Source organism: Triplophysa dalaica, chromosome 4, assembly GCF_015846415.1.
Source record: "Triplophysa dalaica isolate WHDGS20190420 chromosome 4, ASM1584641v1, whole genome shotgun sequence".
In the NCBI taxonomy this organism is placed as follows: Eukaryota; Metazoa; Chordata; class Actinopteri; order Cypriniformes; family Nemacheilidae; genus Triplophysa; species Triplophysa dalaica.
The window spans coordinates 18450132-18469971 of NC_079545.1; the positions used below are offsets into that span (position 1 = coordinate 18450132).

Genomic DNA, 19840 nt, shown 5'->3' on the forward strand with positions numbered 1-19840 from the left:
ATCTTCTCTGTAAGTCACTTTGGATAGTAAATGTTATGTGCAGTTGTAAACTGTTTTGTGTTGCATGAACCATTCATATTGTTCTTTGTTTTTTACTGTAACTTTTCTTGTCTTGAAAGATTTCTTTATAGCAGTGTAATGTTTTATTTTCGTTTCCTAAAGCTCATTGTTGCATTTTGCTCTTTTTGCACTCTTTTATGTTGTATTCTAATGAACACTAAAAAGTTCTTCAATCTCAATAAGAGGTAAGAAATAGTGATTTGAATTGATCTCACCAAGACTATGTTTTAGTGTGAGCAATTTTGAGGGCTTGTGTCATGTCGGGGGAAAAGTTCAGCGAGGGGTTTCAGCAAGTTTGAATGGTTTTGAGAATATAGCTTCACTTTGACATGAAAATTGGAGTTATGGATTTGTGTATTGAGAAAAGGAGTGATAATTTCAAGAAATGTGTTTAATCAATCATGAAAAACTGTACCCTAATAAGAAATCTGCTATTTATATTGTACAATATATTTATTTTGTTATTTTCCAAGCCTGCTGAAAAGGGCAACACAGAAGGACATTTTTTCCCTAAAATATCACGTTTCCATATAATGTCGAATAATAAATCAATAATAGGCAGGTCTATGTATGTGTGCGTGTGCATGTGATAGAGTGAGTGAGAGAGAGAGAGAGAGAGAGAGAGAGAAAGCGCGCGCGGCACTCTGGCAGCGCGCTCTCTAAACTCAGTTCACGACAGACCCGACCGCACACTTGATGTAGTAACATTATGCTGGACATCTCATTCCTAAACATGAGCAGCACACGGAGCACTTTGAATCAAGGAGAAGACAGTTGGCCAATAAGCGGATGATTCGTTTGCGTTGTGCATTTCTCTCCTCCATTATAGATGCGACGAGTGGAATGAGCTGTTTTACACCTCGGTCGTTTCCATTACAGTATGGGAACTGCCGTGTCCAAGAAGAAGAATTTAAGGAACGATGCCATTTCTTCCGTTGCCGCAAAAGTTAGGTGAGTGTCTGCAGCACAGAACGGAAAGACTGAGCTGCGTATCATACAGCACTGCTACACTAGATAGTGTGATGTTGCAGTCCAAAACTAAACAGAACTGACAGAAATGTTACCATATCTCACTGTTCGTATAACCTTTAATTGAATTTAAATGTCGGATTAAAAACACAACCTTTCAGAGATGCGACTATGTTAATTACGGCACGATCTGTATTCAATTTATGCATGCAAAAGGTTTATTTAACTACCGCTTTTATTAAAAAACTACCCAAAATTAAAAAAGCCATAAAATCGGATTTGCACTGTTTGTCCCCATAATGTGTAGAAATCTTAATTCGTCTCTCCAGAGGATATTAAGAAGATATTCTGTGTATTAGTATCATTTATATTGAAGTCTATTTTAAAGATTTTGTGATTCGCAACAGTTGTGTTACGCATGCATTTTCAGCATTTTATAATCTGTCATTTTAAATATCATTTTGGGTTTTTATTTTGGTATTTTTGTTTACCTTCCATCTTTATAGTTTACATCCAAACCCCTTGTGTGTGCAGCTGCGATTTTCACAGGCGATGACGATTTGTTTGGATGTTTATAGTCTCCTCTCGCGATCATTGTCGCGTAGCTACTTCACCCTTGTGTTTTACCAAGAAATGGGCAAAAGCAATCGGACATAGCATTTACACTCCCTTGTTCTACTCTCCAAATACTGTTTTAGAGGTGAACATAAATGACAAATCTTTTACACATTTAGTGCATGTGGCACAAATTAAAGTGAATATCCAAGTCTCAGGTGGCCTGAACTAATGTTGGTGTTTGAAATATTCTGTTACACTCCTCCTGCTTGTGTACTTTTGCACTTGGCAGGTTGGCAGTGACCTGTCATTCTGTTAACTCACTTAAGTGAATCCCTGACTAATTTATTTAGATCGCAACTCTCATGCACTCCCTTTTCTCACTACCTTTTTCAATTACACTATTCTCACTTATTCAATCATATCAGCCATCGCTGGCTTATCACCTCATTTATTAAGTCGGTCGGTGTCATTCGCACACTCAAATCACACTCGCTCACTGATTCATCTCACCCACACCACGTGCAGTGACCTTTAACAAGTTAAATGCATGATGACAACCAATTTTTCACAATAACATCATACTTTAGACTAATCTGCACAACAGTGAAAATTGGTGGGCAAATGTGACTTTTACAGTATTCATCCAAACTTTATAATTCATCTGTTTTTCTGGGTGATGCTTTACAAGTCATAGTTAATTAATTTTCAGTTGAACTGACAGTGAAAAAAACTCTGGACATGAAAAAATGTTGGTTTATGTCCTCTCCATCTGCTGCTGATGTAACCTAGTCGTAATAGTTCTCTCAGGTGGGTCATGGTTGTGTAAGATGCATTTACACCAAGTTTATATATAGTCTGGACTGTATTACAAAGACCTCAGGGGAGCTTTACATGGCTTGAGCTGACTTCAAGTTGATGTACACTGCGCTGTCATTTAAATTCACAGAACAATTTTTTTCTCAATTCTAGACGGCTCTAGATGCATTTCAAATTTCCAATCTTGTAAAGTAAGATTGAAGGGATGATTTGATGAAATGAAATGCTAATTTTTAATCAAGGTTGAGTGCAATTTGGAATCTATTCTGCATAAAATGTTTTCATCAACATATAGAAAGTCTTGTTTATATTTTCGTCTGATGAGAGAAGGAAAATCTACTTACTGTATGAGTATTGACTCAGAACCACAGCATGTTTATAGGCTACGCATTTGTATTCAGTGTTCTTCTTTATTCATCTTGGCACCTGAACTTTTGCACTAACAATATATCTGGTGTTGCGATTCATCTCCCTATCATTAAAAATCCGATAGCCAGTGATACATTTTACACTCTCACATGCAAAAATAGGTTTTAGTGCTAATTATTATGAAAAAAAATCAAATTTGTCAACAGAACAGAACAGAAAAGAACAGAACATTCTAGAAACAAAATATTAAAAATATACGACCATTAAGGGCATTTTCTAATATTAATTGTTATATTGCATTTTAATTGTTGAGAATATTACATAAATATTTTTTTTTTTCATTTTACAGTTACAATAACATACTCAAGATTATAGTATTATCGTGTTTAAGGTGTAACAAGGTCATATTAAAGACATACTAGTAATAAGATAAAAGTGAGAAGAACATTGACCTGTTTTAATGGCTGTGTTGACTTAAGGACTCTGTCCCTCTGCACTTTCAGCCTTAACGTTTCCCCTCATTTAAGGACAAGAAGAGAAAGTGAAAACCAGGCTGCAGTGACAGACCAAGCCAATTAAAATTGTGCAGTAAGCTATACTGTGTAGTCTATGAGCTGCCTCACTGTTTCACAGTCTGATCTGTAAATGGTCTAATTGGAAGATGAGACCACCTGCAGTTGTACTGGAGGGAGGCCCAGATTATGTGAAACCACGTATGTGTTGGCTCTGTAAAACGACATGATGTGATGTTGGTCTGTTTGTGCTTTTATTCATTTTTTGTCACTGTACGTTTAAGATACAAATGTCATGATTGCGTATTCAATAAGTCACAATGCTTAAAGGGATCGTTCACACAAAAATACAAATTCTGTCATTATTTTCTTACCTTCGAGTAGTTCCAAAAATGTTTTCCCGATGAAACACAGAGAAAGTCATTTGGAAGAATGCTTCTAACCAAACAGTTCCTGGACCCCATTGACTACCAAAGCAGGATTTTTTAAAGGATTTTGTTCTGTTGAGCAGAAAAGAAGAATGCAGGACAGGAAACAGTTCTTTGGCACTATTGACAACCATTGTCATTTTTCCTACTATGGTAGTTAATGGGGTTCTCTTTGGTTATAAGCAGCCGTCCAAATATCTTTCTCTGTGTTCAACCCAAAAAATACATTTTACAAAGCTTATAGGTTTCCGTTTGATCCAATATTCCTGGTCCAGCTTCTTGCAATATAAAACCCTGCTTTACAAATTCACAAAACAATGTGCAGCACAATATGTGAAGGTCGGATTGATGTGATACCTTATTAAATACAACATTGGGATAATTTGGAATGCAAAGATGTTAGCCCACACCTGGGAGCAGCACAACATTTAGGAATAATGTACTATATCCTCCTGGTGGTGATGAATAGTTGTAGTATCTCTCCTGCTTTTCTATTTATAGCACTCTAGCTAAACAGGCCAAGTTGCTGAACGCAAAAAAAATTGTGGAGTGTGTTTTGAGTTCTGAAAGTTCCCAAAAATGGATCAGATTTTGATCCCTTAAAGATTTTGGTCTAAAATATTTTGAAGCGATTGCTATAGTGTGTCTAGAGACTTGCAAGTCTCTTTTAAGTGATAATAAATGAATAATGAGGAGATTTCAAAAGCTGAATGCCAACGGCAGATGTTGAGAATTTTCAACGATGACTGTGACTCAGTGTTTAGTTCACACTACAAGCCTGCATAAATCCAACTGTAGCTGTCAATGACAAAAACTCTCAGCTGGCCGCAGGAACCGTGTGAGATAAAGATTGAAGTATAAACTGAAATCAAATTGGCAAAGAGACACAACGTCTTTTAAGTTCAGCTTGAGATTGTGAGCAGGAGGATGGAAAAAGAATGCTGGAGGAAGGGTCACGTCTCACATACAGTGGTCGGCTTAATGCACGCTGAGAAACTGTGGAACAAATTGGGCTTGCTTTTTACTAAATTCGTGTGAGTCTGCTGAAGTCAGAGTCACCCAAGGCAAAAGCATTGGTCCTGCTTTTGAATGTGTGGGGACAGACAGAAAAACAGCAGTGTATGAAAAAAAGCTGTAGGGTGGAAACATCATGTGCGCATCTCCTTTCTCTCACTCTTTGGGCTTAGTCTGTTTTCAATCTGTGTGTATTTGTGACCAAGTTTGTTTTATATTTACTGTATGCATTTGGCAGACGGTTTTATCCAAAACAACTTTACATCCTATCAATAGGGAAATTCTCTGAGAATTTAACCCGTGACCTTGACATTACAAGAATTATGTACCTGCACTACTTGTTGAGCTACAGGAAAGCGTTTTATTTGTATTGTTTTTGCATCTGTGTCTCTGTTGAACTGTTCTTCTAAGTCACTCTGTCCACATCTCATCCAGCAGTCCACAGCCTGGTTAAAGCATCTGCTTTAAGTAATACTGTATGTTTCATATGCTTCTCTCCGTTCATACACTCTCTGTTCAGTTATTTCCCTTATCTGTGCCACTCTTCCCTTGTCCTGCTCTTCTGTGTTTCTTCAATCTTTCTTACCCTTCCCCCTTTTATTTTGTCACATGACTGAAAACATGTGAGATGCTCCCTGATGCGTAAATGTATCCTCAAACTGGCGGATGATAGTGTGTCTGTGGAAAAGGTATTTGTTCATTTTTATCTACTGCATGCCACGTAGTAGCATCAGCATCTTAAATAAAGTAAGTGTCTTTATTTTTTAGGGCTGTCAAACGATTTATTGCAATTCATTTACATACAGTAATGTATGTCTGTGTACTGTGCATTTTATGTTTAAGAAAAATATCAAATGTAAAAAGTATAAACATTTATATCTAATTTAAATTCTTGAGAGAGATTTGGGCCTCCGATACCCTACAGTGGGTCTCGTTATGTATTATTCATGTTGTAATTTGCTATGACGGAGCAGCTTTTGCTTGTTTTTCATCTGAGTCCTCGATTTCTAGTTAAAGAAAAGAACAGTAAGCCATCCTCATGTTAATACGGGGTAATTTCTTGCGCCTGCACTTATGCCAGAGCTATTCTTGCAGAACTGAATTTCAAAAAGGCAAGCCAAAGAAACAGAGCAATCACAGAGGGTTTAAGGTTCAATGGTTCACCCTAAAGGTCAGATGTGATGTGATGTATCACTCCCCCATCCTTTACTTATTACGGGCATATGCATTCGCATTTCATTCCCTGCAACTCTTATGATTTTGATTGACCCGTCACTGCAGAGAGACAGACAGACAGAGAGAGAGAGAGAGAGAGAGAGGGAATGATACGCCTGTGATGGGATGATTCCACTCTGCATCACTCTTCCCATCTGTTGTAAGAGTTTGTTAAGTGAGGAGAGAGAGCGAAACACACATGCTGGCTAGTATTTAATTATTCAGCGTGTCGTCGGAGAAAGCACGGCTACTCCAACATCACATTAATCCCATTTCCTAGCATCCCGTGCGATGTGTGGAGATTTCTCAGTTTCCCCAGCATGCGGATTATGGGTTCGTGTTTCTCTGTGGGGATGTGTTGGTGGGGATGCTAAATTGTTAGTTCATCTCTGGGTTTTTGAGTAACATGCACATTTTTAGACAGGATGGAGGTGAGCCTTAAAGAGAACTCATTGTATATTGACATTCTTGTTTTTACTGTTTTATTTAACAATGTGTGTGTTTGCATGCGTGTGTGAGGCAGAGAGAGGGTTTGTTCATTCTACTAGAAGAACTTGTGTGGGAAATCTTTATTATCATTCGCTATGACTAAATTAAAGACAGAGTGAGCAAAACACTGGTGTAGGTTGGGTACGATTAGTCATTTGTCCATGCTAGTTTGTGTACTCTCCCAGTGGATGAAAGTAATTAGGGTGCATTAGGAGTATTCTTGGTGGGCCACACAGGACTGTGTTCGTCTTTTGCACAGTTCTTATGTAGAGTCATAATGGAATTTGACAGCTCTTTATGTTAATTATTTCTATAAATTATTCATGCGGATTGTAAAGATTATTGGAAATGAGTTGACAATGAATCTGTTTTTATTTACCATATAAAAACCAAACAGCTGCATTTTTGAAAGACATACACATTCCATAAAGATTTTTTTTTGGTTAGACGAGAGAAGGGTCTGCTAGTGTAATCTAGGACAGTGCAATCTCTGAATTTAGCTTGTTATTATTGACCACATCAACAAGCCTTTTTCTCTTCTATATAACTTATTCCCCAAACTCATCTTCCCGGCTGATCACTATCATCCTCCCGTCTGTTCACTCAGAGCTATAATGCCCTCCCTTTCTACAACAGGGAGTCTTATGGGGGTTGTGTTCTCAAAAGCACAGCTGTACACCCTCCGCATGTCCAGCACTTAATGCTTTCAGTACACATCTAGATTTAATTATCTGCTTTACTACATATTGCAATACCTCTCCGGGACTACATGGTTCAGGTTTTCTTCTATTACATTTAATCTATGCTCCCAGGACACGTTGCCACCTGGTGGTTAAGATAATTACTGCGAAAAATGTGCACTGTGCATTATCTCACACGTACTCGTAAAAAGGGAACTGCACTTCAGGCATTACACTTCATTACCCACTAGAAGTCATAGCATAGGATGTTTGACTTGTTTTTTCTGATAGCATTTGAGAGAGGGGGTTGATGACCCCATTTTAATTGCAGCCCATATCTTATGACATTGAACACTAATGTGCTGTCATTTTCACTTGTGAGGTTTTCTTGTTGTGAGAATACTGTTAAATTTAAAAAACCTCATGTACTGTGCAGTACATAGTGTTCAGGTGAAAAATGCGGTCCAATTATAAAGCATTATAGTACATTTTTATATGAAGGCATGAATCACCCAAGCTGTTTAGAATTTTTATGGTTATGGTTAATTTTAACCTGGATGCACCTCGAAAGTTGTGTGAATAGCTACACTGTAGAACAAAAAAGAAATTTGGCAGCTGAGGCAGCAGAAACATTTAGTAATATTTTTTCACGTACAATTATGTTTTTCTTGTCAATGTCTTTTTTCTGTAATTTTAAATTTATACCATATTTTTAAAAAAAAAATTAATTTGATTTTCTGTTTGTCTCTCTGCAGAGCAGCCCGTGCATTTGGAGATTGCCTTTCTCACGCGCACCCTGAGAACCGCAACGGATCAGGTTAGGTCCATTTCACTTTTCTACTTCCCAGTAGGCCACTGTCCAAAAAGTTGCCATTTGCCATTAATTCCACCACGTACCACTCACTCCTCTGTTTGACTTTGTCATCAGCCATTTTAGTTTTGCTCTCCTCCCCTCCAGACCTTCACAGGCAGGCTTTATTTAATTGGTAATTAGAAAAGAGCTTCATTGGCAGCCTACTCCCTGTTGCCAAGCCACGTTGAATACACTGTACTAAGAAAAATGTGTTTTTCCTTGTTCTGTCTCTCCCACTCTTCTTCTACAGCCCATTTGCTATCTGACACATTCATTGGTCAAGACACGGACTCTCCAGACATCAGCCGACTAAACAACAACGACAGCCTCAAGCCATACTCCCGTAACACTCTCATAGTCGAGCCCAGTCAAGAAGAGCTTCAGCCAAGCAGCCAGTCTGCTCCTCTTGCCACAACGTCCAAACGGCGTCTTTCTGTAGAACGCAGTCTCTCTTCTGAGGACCAGAAGCATCACAGGTGCATAGAGAACTCTTTGAAACCAGCCCGTGTCTACACTATTACCAGAGAGGGAGATATGCTTGGCGGTCAGGGAAGCGAGGAGAGCTTGGAACTGGAAGTGCTTAAAAGGACCACAGAGCCACAGCGAGCCAACGCTCCACGTGGCAGCCATCATCGAGGAAGCCATCATGGTGGAAACAGTAGCCACACCCACCAGCATCACTGCGGCCACGCTCCTCCGACGCAACCGTTGCAGAGCTCAGGGAATGCGCATAACATCCGGGATTGGGGATCTAGAAGGAGTAGGTCAAGGGAGGACTGCACCCCAGATTGCGTGGCCTGCATTCGGCCACACTGTCAGAGCCAGCGTTCGCTGGACCTGGAGACCTCACCTCATGATGGTGGCAAACATCATAGGAAGCTTGAGAGGATGTACAGTGAAGACAGAGTTTCTTCTGAGGACAGAGGTGAGGAGATTTACACCTTTCTTTTGTGTAAATGGTTGTTTGTTTGGTTTACTCATATCTTTTTGAACTCTGTTTGTTTGCAGAGGATCATTCCAACAGTTGGTTCCCTAAAGAGAACATGTTCAGCTTCCAGACTGCGACCACCACGATGCAAGCGTGAGTACACACGGGAATTCATGACATGAGCGCTCATCTTCAGTTTCTTCTGGAGAAGGGGTGGTTTATTAAGCAAACATGTAATTTAGGTTTCTTTAGACTCATGTATGGGAGGGCAGGAGGTGTTCTTTTATATATTTTTTTATTTTTTCAATTTCTTTCTCTCCCTCTATGTTTGTTTCTCTATCTCTTCTTTTACATTTTTCTGTGATTGATCATTTTCTATCTTTATTTTTCTGTTTCGCCTTTCTATGTCTTTCTCTTTTTCTCCTCTTCTTTCCTCATCAGTTTTTTTCTATCTTTGTTTTTTTATCTATTTCTTTTGTTATTTCTTTCTCTCCTTCTTTTCTATTTTTATGTCTCTTTTTCCTCCTCTATCATTCTCTTCCTCTCCTTCAGCTGTTCAGTCAGCCGGATTTGAGGTTCATTATTCTCTGTGTCAACAGTCTTGTTCAGTCTGACTTCATAATTATCACCTGTCTGGCAGAAGTCTTAATCACAGAGCCCACCAGTTGAGCCCCCCACTGGGGTTCAGTCCACCTCCCTCCAGCTGACATGCATGTTTCCTCCTCAACCTCGCGATGCCCTCCCTCATCTGGCGTCAATTTTTCTGCCATTTCACCTCCACAACCACCTGTCTCCCTCTGTTAGAATCAATTTCTATCTCCTGCGCTACTTAATTCACTTTACTCCGGATTTGCTTATTTGCTGCTCTTTACTGACTTCTAATTGACACTTTCACGTTGTAACCTTTTTTGAGTTTGTGTGAAATGTCAGTGTTTTTGCTGTCCTTCATTGTTGGCTGTATAACTGTCATTTTTAGTGATAATTGACTGTATTAGAGAGTGATGAAGCACTTGGTGAAATTTTTATGGCAGCTGATAGAAGATGCTTTAGCTTTCTTGAGCAACTATTTCACTTAATACCATGATGTGATGGCTAAAGTACTTGTTTTTGTCTCCCTATTTTTTCGTATATGCTTCTCCGGTTTAAAGAATATCGTAAGTATCTTTTACACTGGCCCAAGAGTCAGCACTTCACCTCATCCCCACCCTCTGCTCCTCTGTACTGCTGCATTTTTCCTGTCCTGTGTAAACCTCTCACTACACCAGCATTGGACAGAGTGTTTGAAGGTATGAAGGAACCCTGTCTCAAACAACATTCACAAGCTGTGTTCCAAAAGCTGTTCTCTTACCAAAATCCTTTTTAGTGAAGTCACCCCACTTGGCGGCCATATTTGCAACAACTCTGGGCAGCTATTTTAGTCATACAAGACCAAGTTAAAAAATAAGTTAGAATGATATTTCTAAAATCGCTTCCTAAGTTCACAATACAAAACAACACATTTTAGACAAATGTTAAACCTGACATCAAGTTTACGGTACATTTTGTTTTGTACGGTACACCTCCTGTGCATACGCAAAAGTTCACAACACTCTGTAAAGCCTCCCGCCCCCAGAGAACTGTGCCATCTTGTTAATATCTGTAATCTTTGTATCTCACTGCCTACATAGGAAACTGCCATCTAAAGCATCATTCCAACTAAAAAAGAAACTTGCATACAAATAGCCGGAGGTCAAGGCTATAGATTTTGATGTGTACCGGTAGCTAATATTTCATAAGTATGAAAGTTGCGTAAAGTAATTATTATTATTAATTATTTACATTTTGATTTAAGTGATTTAATTAATATTGGGAATTTTCTTAATTTAGTTATATTTAGTATATTTAGTATAAACATTTGTCTTAACAGTACATTAGTTGTCAGTGGCTTAAATGCTCTCTATAGACAGTTTCGTTGGTAACTGGCCCGAATTGAACTTTCGGTCTGTGTTTGGTTATATCAATATATTTTATATTAACATGAATTAATATGAATATTTATTGTATATTAAGTGTATTTAATTACATTAGAGTTTGGGCCAGATAACGTGTTAATGCGGTTACCCCTGAAACCGTATTTAGGCAGTGTGCTTAGTTTTGTAACTGAGCTATTAAAGATATTAACAAGATGCGGCACTGCTATTTCCATGACCGGGGAGAAATGCGATGCTCAACATGCTACAATGAAGGAAGTCCTGCCTTCCTATAACAAGAGCCAATCAGTTGATAATGACTGGCAATTCTTTTTTCGAGGGGCTCTATACATAGTCTTACGAAGTGCTTGCTAAGTTAAGCAACCCTGAAAAACGTAATGTTATTAAGTGCAATTTGAACTTAAGAAACAAAGGTTATGGTGCAGTTAATATCAGGTCTAATTAATGGTCAGAAACTTGATATTAAATTGTAATTTTAAAATGAGACTTTTGAGGAATCTTTCTTCCCCCGTTTAAGCACATAGGACTTTAGTCTTGCATGATTGAAATAGCTGCCTGTTGGCATTGGAAACATGGCTGGCATGTGCCACAGCTTCCTCAAAGGGACTTAGTCATACGGCTCTCACTAAATATTTGGTGATTATAGTCTGAAGTCATCACGTATCCGTGTTTTTTGCCAAGTTTAAGAAGTATAGGTAGTTTATATGGTTAGAGTTAGGGTAAGACTGGAAACGGCAAGTATTCAGTCTAAACCATCAAGCCACACCCACGGATCTGACTCGAAACACAAAGTTAAACATTGTTTAAAGCTAAATACATTTTCAACAGTTTTGTAAGAACAGTTTGTTTTTACTTCTTTCAAATGCAACATTTTAACATAAATTATGCTTACAACCTTAAAATCTTGATTTGTTTTACACATGAGGGCAATGGGAACTTGTTCAAAAGGGATTAAGTAATTATTACCACCACCACGTTTAATATTACATGCGAAATATAGCCTGGGTGTACCCCAGAAAAATCACTCATATCGCACACAGTGTTTCAAGACTGTCACCAATCTGTCATGTTTCTTACAGATTTCAAGCACAGATTTTCATCACAAACACATTCACACGCGCTGACTCACAAAGACAGACAAACACTGTCGGAATTTGGCCTCTGGTCTTATATTACCCTCATTTGTTGAGGACAAGAGTCGATTTAACAGCTGTCAATAATGAAGGCTATATCTTCTGTCACCCTGTCAAAATCAGTAGAATTAGATACACGCTACATATGATGCAGGGTTACACTCACACACAGAGGATGAAATAGTTTTTATAGGTGTTTGTATAGGCCTACTTATCTTCTGTGCTGGTTGGTGAATGAGTTTCTATTACACTTGACCTCCCCGTGGTTGTAGTGTTTAGTGTGTATTTGTAAGTGTGGTTGTGTCTAATTGACCTGTGGCTGATCTAAACCTTTTGGCTTGAGCAACTCTAGATTGTTCCCTTGCTCTGTTCTTCCCTGTGCGCACACACAGTATACACACCCACATACACCCACAGCCTATAACGTTGTGACCGGTCCCAGCAGGGCATTTCATGGAATTGCAGAGAGAAAGAGGAGGAAAAGAGAGCAAGAAGCCACCGCACTGATGGAGAGGTACTATCGAATGCCCACATTGTCCTGTCTCCCGGCTATACACATTTCATAGTGTCTACTGCCCATCATAGGCGCAAGGACTCGCCTTACTTGGCCAATCAGTGCATATTTGATATGGAATATTTCACATGAAGAGATTTTCCAGATCTAGTATGAGCTATTTTTACTTTTGGGTTATAGTGTAGGTAACCTATAAGTAGACCCGTGATGTTAGGTTTATTGATCTGAACCGTCAAAAACATACCAAGCACCTGAGTGCAAGTCTGTTCGATTGTTCAGATCAATAGGCCAATCAAGATATTGAACTCGTGGTGCAATTCCTGAAGGGTGTCAGTCGATAGAGCTGACAAATGAACACCTCCTGTTTTTTTTTCAGTCAAGTGTCACGCGACACGCTGACACCATACACGTGATGAATAACTCTACTGCACATTTGATTCTGCCTGCCTGAGCTGGCTTTCATATTCAAACACACCTTCTAATTGACTCGCTGGCAGCTCTATCATCAAAATGTCAACAAAATTCTGAATTGCTAGAGAGAATGAGTGCACAGTGCACGGAATGTAAACCGAGAGGCGAGATATGAGATTTAACTTTATATTTTAAAAAAATGTCTATGACAATACTGAAAAACAAAATGTTATGCCTGTTTACCCAATTTTATTGGTCAGATGTTGCTCTATATCTCATGGGATTCGGTTGTGTTTCGTCTAAGATGTTGCTTTATTGGAGAAATAAAAATGGAAAATCAAACAATTGTCCAAACACACTGAGAGTATGGACTGTAAAGTGAATGTAGAGTGGATAAGTAAAATAATCAGGATTTAGGTTCATTTGTTGATAAATGTTTTAGTTTGTTAAAATCTTCAATAATCATTTACCTTGATTAACTTTTCATTGGAGACTTTGCAAATCTAAGCTCTCTTTGTCATACTGTTGAGATCGCGTATGAAACTGTAATGGAGAAATATGCAAGATTTCTGGCTTTTTTTCTCAGAAAGATATCTGAGACACATAAGACTCCATTTCATCTCATTGATGTTTATCAGAAATAGATCTTATCTGTGATGTTTCTTCCTTATGGATTCATCCTGTGAGACAAATATTTTATGAAGTGGCTAATTCGTATCTTATTTGTATGTTTTAGTACGATTTTATTTCTCGCTGGCATTATGTTTAGGGCTGGGGGGTTTCAGTATTGTTTTTTTCTATTAATCATACGTTTTTGTGCGATTCACATCATATAAATAAAATCTGTACAAATTCCTGTGAGATCAGGTTGGATGTATAATTATACATAACTGGTAAAAAATCTTTATATTCAGACGAGAGTGTGTTTAATGTGCAGTTTCTTTATTTGAAGAAAGGAGCATGTACTAAACCAGGACATTAAGCAAATAAGACCTGAAAAAATCCAGGTATAATGTACATTAAACATCAAATGATGACCCAATACAAAAATATCCTTAAAACATTGAAATGTATTGGTAATAATAATAATAATAATTTTGGCAATCAAAGGGACACACAAAAGTGCTGTTGTCTAGATACAGTACCATTTTCTTTCTTTGCAGTTTTGATTTCATTAATGCAACCTGTCCATTTTGGCATCCTACAATCCGGCAATCTTGTACCAAGTAGGGATGGGAATCGATTCCAAAAATAATCGATTCCAAGGCGTTGAGAATCGAGAGTCAATTCCATTAACTCATTCGCCGCCAGCCTCTTTAAAAAAAAGTTGCCAGCCTACGCCAGCGTTTTTTAACATTTTACTGTTTACATTATTAAAGTGTTAAATATTTTTTAACATTTTAATGGCTCACTGTAAATTTTCTGTAAAGAATATATTGACAAACAATATGTCAAATGAAAGAACAGAGTCTCAGATTTTAAACAAAAGAAACCGTTCATTCATTTGTTCGTTTTTTATTACTCCGTAGATTTGGGTAGGTTTCTTCAAAAATGCATCATTTTGATTAAACAGCTGAGATAATTAACGTTAAAGATATTTTTAAAACAATTTACTGATTATCGATCTGTCTATCTATATTCCTCAAGTACTTTTGTGTACACTGCTGAATAACTTTAAAAACCGTTAATCATGTAATTTGACCTGTGCTTTATATTGGACACATCTAGTAAATTAGAGTATTAATGATATTATTAGTGATACATTGGAATTGCAATTTTTATAGGAACAAAAAACAATAAATGTGAAATAATTTATAAAGATCTCTGGTAAAACAGGGAATTGAGCAGGTTCGAAAACAACAGCTAGAAATCAATTCTTGGAATCTATTCTTTCGATACCCAAACCAGGAATAGGAAATCGACTCCAAAAAATGTAACACCCCTAGCAAGTGACAGATAATTCTTTGCCAAACTACAATAGAGTTTTTTCTCCTCCCTTGTAAAAGTTCTAGTTAAATCATGTTTATGTCCTATTATGAAGAAGAATATTTTTCATTTCCATATTTCTGTGACATTCTCAGATCTGACCCACGACCTACCAGTTGAGAACAACTCCAATATATCATTCAGACCTGATTAGCTGTTTGTCAGAATGAGTTATTTCCATGCTGCCCATTGGACGACTGTGGTTCTTGAGAAACGTCTAATTTATATTCTTTGCATAAAAAGCCAAGGGTGAGGGTAGGAGAATAGGAGACTGTTGATGAATGTATTTATATATACATATGCGTGAGGATCAACATGTCACACACTCCGACAATCTGACTTATCTCTTTATTTTAAGCACGCTCACGACCATTAGAGCATTTCATTAAGAAGAGGGAAAAAAGCGCTGAAAAGACGTTGTTCTCTTTGTATGCCTTTCTATTTTTGAAACTTGATGAAGATCTGCACTCCTTCCTTGTCACTCCGCCTAATGACTTTGACAGCAGTTTAGAGGGACGTCAGCAAGACGGACATATGCAGAAAAGCTATTCTGACAACAGATGCAGATGCATTGTCACATCGCTCTTTGTAACCGCTTCAAATATGAGAAAGGTATTAAAAAAAGCCTTTGTGTATTTTGTGAAATTTTCACGTTGGTGGATTTGATTAGAAGCTCATAGCTGCGCAGCTATATATAAAAGTCGCCGCTGCTATACATCACTTGACTGAAAGAATATTAGTAATCCTGCGATTTATTTCACTGCAATGCTGCTATCTAATATTGCGGTATTGTGCTGCAGAATTATGCCTGCAGAAAAAGCTGCTAACTCAAAAAAATGAGCAGCCTGCCAAGTGCTGGAAATGACACCCTGCCTATCAGTTTCAATGTAGTTTTATGTCTTTTTATCAACTGCTTTCGACACCTCCTAGTCTAGCTCAGTGTTGGGTAAATTATTCTGAAAAAGTAATTAATATAAGTTACTTATTACATATTCACTAGTGTAATTAGATTACTGTACAAATTATTTTCTCCAAAAAGTATTTAATAACTAATTACTTTCTATATCCTACGTCAACATTGATTATATTTGATTCAAGGATAGACATGAAATAACTACATAAATGATTATTTTGAAACTGACCAAAGTAAACAAATGAGAGAAGGATACAGCATACAATTTAAATATAGATCTTGTTTCCATTTTTTTATATGTTACACAGTATTTTGTTAAATACATCCCAAGTAACTGTAAATAAATTACAGAAAAATTATAGTTATTCCTTACTTTACCTTTAGAAGGGAAAAGTAATTCATTTACAGTAACTAATTGCTTAGTGACTAGTCACACAGAACACCTTGATTATAAGGTTTGACTGAATGAGCTGCTGTGTTATTAGTCAGAAAATGAAAAGACCATCTATCTTTCCACATGCCTACTTTACTATAGCACACTACAGTGTCACCATGGAGACGTGATGCACAGTAAACAAGTGTGGAGTGCTAACAAGAGGAGAGAGAGTGCATGATGGAGAAGGTCACCTGAACTTGCTTTGTTTTTCTGATGGTTTGTTTTTCTGCTTTGTAGTGGTAAGTTTTGTGTGAGCCTATATGTGAGATTTTAGTTTCAGTGGAGGGTGATTAGAAAAATAACAATTTGTTTTGGCAAATATTATTTTATCACATTTAACATATATAAACATCATACTGTCACCACACAAAAGTCATTGGTTTCCTATGATGACAGTGTTAAAATACCCTATTCAGGGGCATGTTTGTTTACCATTATTCATTTATCACAGTACTACAATAAACAATGCAGAATTTGTGGAGATTAGTCGAATAGTATTTCAACATGACAGCACCCATGATGGTGTGATGTGCATTATGAAAAATAACACATTGTGAATAACAATTTTCTGTCCATTATTTAAATCATATTAAATATATATTTTAAAGTACGATCAATTTTACAGATTTAAAGCAACGATTGGGAATAGAGAAATTATAATATCTCAAATACAGACAGAAATGTCTCGCTCTCTATTATACGCTTGAAGCAATGTTGAAGGCAAACTGTTGATATCAGCTCATTTATTACAGAGAATTTGTGAGGAATGAGTTTCGTCTGGTGTGCACTGAGGTTGTCGTATAACTTCAAACACTCATCACTATTCAAGCATGGCTTGTCTTTAACATCTCCATTTTAGTCCCATCTCCAATTTTTTCCCTCTTGTTCTCTTATACCTCTTCCATTGTACAATCCACTGTACCTTTGAAAATCCTTTCTATCCCAGAAACTTCCGGAAGCACCTGAGGATGGTGGGCAGCAGGCGGGGGAAGGTCCAAAGTGAGTGTTTGCAGATGTCAGTGTGTTTGTGTATGATTAAAGAAATGTGTGTGTGTGTGTGTTTATGTCTAAGAGTGTGTTATTTTTTTTTATTCTGATATCATCTTTATGTTTGTGTTATTCTTCGCAAATGTCAATGCTTGACAATAATTCATGATGTCACATGAATTATTTTCAGGGGTTAGAGATGCTCCAGACATCTGATGAAAGTAATGAAACAAAACCATTCAATGCTCGTGTCTGATATACTGGTGACATGGTTGTTACATCGTGTTTCCAACTGGAGATGCATTTTACTGCCAGGTGCAAACGCTGTAGCTCAGTGGTGAGAGCATTGCGTTAACAACGTAAGGTTGTGGGTTCGATCCCAGGGGATTGCAAATACCTTTGTAAAATGTATAGGATAAAGCAATGTAAGTCGCTTTGGATAAAAGTGTCTGCCAAATGTCTAAATGTAAATGTAAATGTAAACGCTGCTGCATCTCGCCTATGATGCGTGATTGGACCACACGAGTCAGATCTTAAAGATCGGGTAACATCTATTTCATGTATTCTGACTTCTTTAAACGTGCTGGCTTCTCATGCATAACATGGTCAACTTGTTAATAAACGAGTTTGACGAATGATGTAGTATTTCTGTGCTACACCCTCCCACCCTCCAGCTTGTTTCGTTTTTTTTCTAACACCTTCTCTACACCGGACGCGATCGGTGTGACGCAACACGACAAAATACATTAGAAATTTACATTTTGTCCACACTAGATGCAGAGCAGCGCGACAAACCAATTAAGAACAAACAGGTTGTCATGTCTCCTTGAGCCTGTTGCATCCACGACACGGTGTCCTATTCCCTTTATTGGCCATTTCTCACAGAAAAGCACGCCCACGGCAAGGCAAAATAAATAGTCTGCTGCATCAAGATTGACTGCGCTGTGGGCCTGCAGCTGCAGCTCGCTACTCTTGCGACAGTGAAGTTTAGGTGTGTTTGTTTGTTCATGGCATTTCAGTGATGGATGTTATGTAAACGGTGGATATACGCTGCATTTGAAGATCGTTTGAAACTGATAGATGGCCTGGTCCCAGTGCTAAAAGATGCCGGACATGAACTGCAAGCCGCAAGTCAAACTAAGTCATATGTCTGTGTTTTGTTGGCAATCAGTGTGTATGTGCATAATGTCTCAAACACGTCACACCAGTCCAGACTCAGATATGAGCCCAGAATGTGTTTGTGTGTGTTGAAGAGCAGCATGTATGATGCTTTCCTCCTCCGCTTCGTTATTAGCATTTGCTGATCGCAAAGCGAAGAGTTTCAGCCGCTCCTGGAGTGACCCCACCCCCGTCAAGCCTGACTCTCTCCATGACTCCAGAGACAGTGAGTCCACACACACACACACAGATTGTCTTTTTTTCTGATTTGATCACTTCCACATTATTGTTCACTGGCACAAACTACACATATACAGGTGGACCTCACAAACCCAGTCGAGAATATGTCCGGTTCATATTATATCTCCCCCCAAAATGTGTACTGTTTGTATACACGTATACAGCCAAAAAATTAAGAGAACACTTCAAATACATTTTTTTAAAAATGTACTATTTATAGATATGTGTAAAAGTATCGGATTTGTTTTATTCTTTAAACTCCTGACAACATTTCTTAAAATTGTATGTAGTTTAGGATCAGTTCAAAATGAATATTTGATTGAAACCGTTTATAAATGTCAGCTTTCAGATCTTTACATTCTCCCAGTGTTTCATATTACTGTCGGGTGATTTTGTCTCTCCTCACGTTTGTTTCTATTCAAATTTAACAGGTACTGCGCTGGAATTGCCACAATGTAGAAGTGCTATTTCAATTATTACAATTGGGATTTTTGCATTGTGTCACAGTAATAAGATCTCTGTGCTTAATTATTGATAATGATGCCTAAAAAACCATACTGGTCCTAACAAAAATATTCAATATGCAAAATTTATTTTCTGACAGTCTTGACAGGTTTGAGACATGCACACATTAACAAAAATACAAAGAAACATTCATGCTTTGGCCAACATCCTCCCTCAGACACTTTTATCATTTTTTTTGTTCTCAGCATCTGTGTGTAAATCTGTGTCTGTATGCGTGTGATTAAACAGAGCATTAAAATCCCTTACTTGTTTTAATGTTTTCTGTTGCTCTGACACTTTAAACCTCTTTCTCACAAACAGCGAGCAGAAGGGGTCACATTTGAACCCTTAATTTTTTTAACATTAATTATACAATGCATCTCATCTCAGACCAGTCATAGGCTGCTTTCATGCCTGCCTGCATTTCTGCCCGCGTGTGCTCTCGTCCCCAGGTGGAGACCTTCAGGCATCATCTGGAAACCTAGATGAAGAAGACTGTGATGACGTGGACTGGGAGGAAGAGAGGGAGATGGAAAAAGCAGCATGCGAGGGCGACGATTTTATCCCACCAAAAATCATGGTGCGTGGATCCTGCCATGACACGGGGCAAACGGCCTCCTTGCGACCTGCTGGTTACACAGAGCTGTTTGATCAAGGATGGGCTCATTAATAAGCATGTGTTCTATTCATCTTTGTT

At 38.0% G+C, this 19840-nt stretch overlaps 1 protein-coding gene across 1 annotated transcript in view; it reads left to right on the forward strand.

The window, feature by feature from the left end:
- Nucleotides 1-753: 753 nt before the first annotated feature.
- Nucleotides 754-19840, forward strand: part of nsmfb (NMDA receptor synaptonuclear signaling and neuronal migration factor b) — a 28956-nt gene continuing 9869 nt past the window's right edge. The window contains exons 1-9 of the mRNA XM_056747158.1: nucleotides 754-1011; nucleotides 7866-7927; nucleotides 8214-8888; nucleotides 8972-9044; nucleotides 10040-10045; nucleotides 12440-12508; nucleotides 17201-17253; nucleotides 18536-18625; nucleotides 19596-19723. Coding sequence (XP_056603136.1) covers nucleotides 941-1011; nucleotides 7866-7927; nucleotides 8214-8888; nucleotides 8972-9044; nucleotides 10040-10045; nucleotides 12440-12508; nucleotides 17201-17253; nucleotides 18536-18625; nucleotides 19596-19723 — 1227 coding nt within the window. The 5' untranslated portion in view covers nucleotides 754-940. The remainder of the gene's footprint in view (nucleotides 1012-7865; nucleotides 7928-8213; nucleotides 8889-8971; nucleotides 9045-10039; nucleotides 10046-12439; nucleotides 12509-17200; nucleotides 17254-18535; nucleotides 18626-19595; nucleotides 19724-19840) is intronic.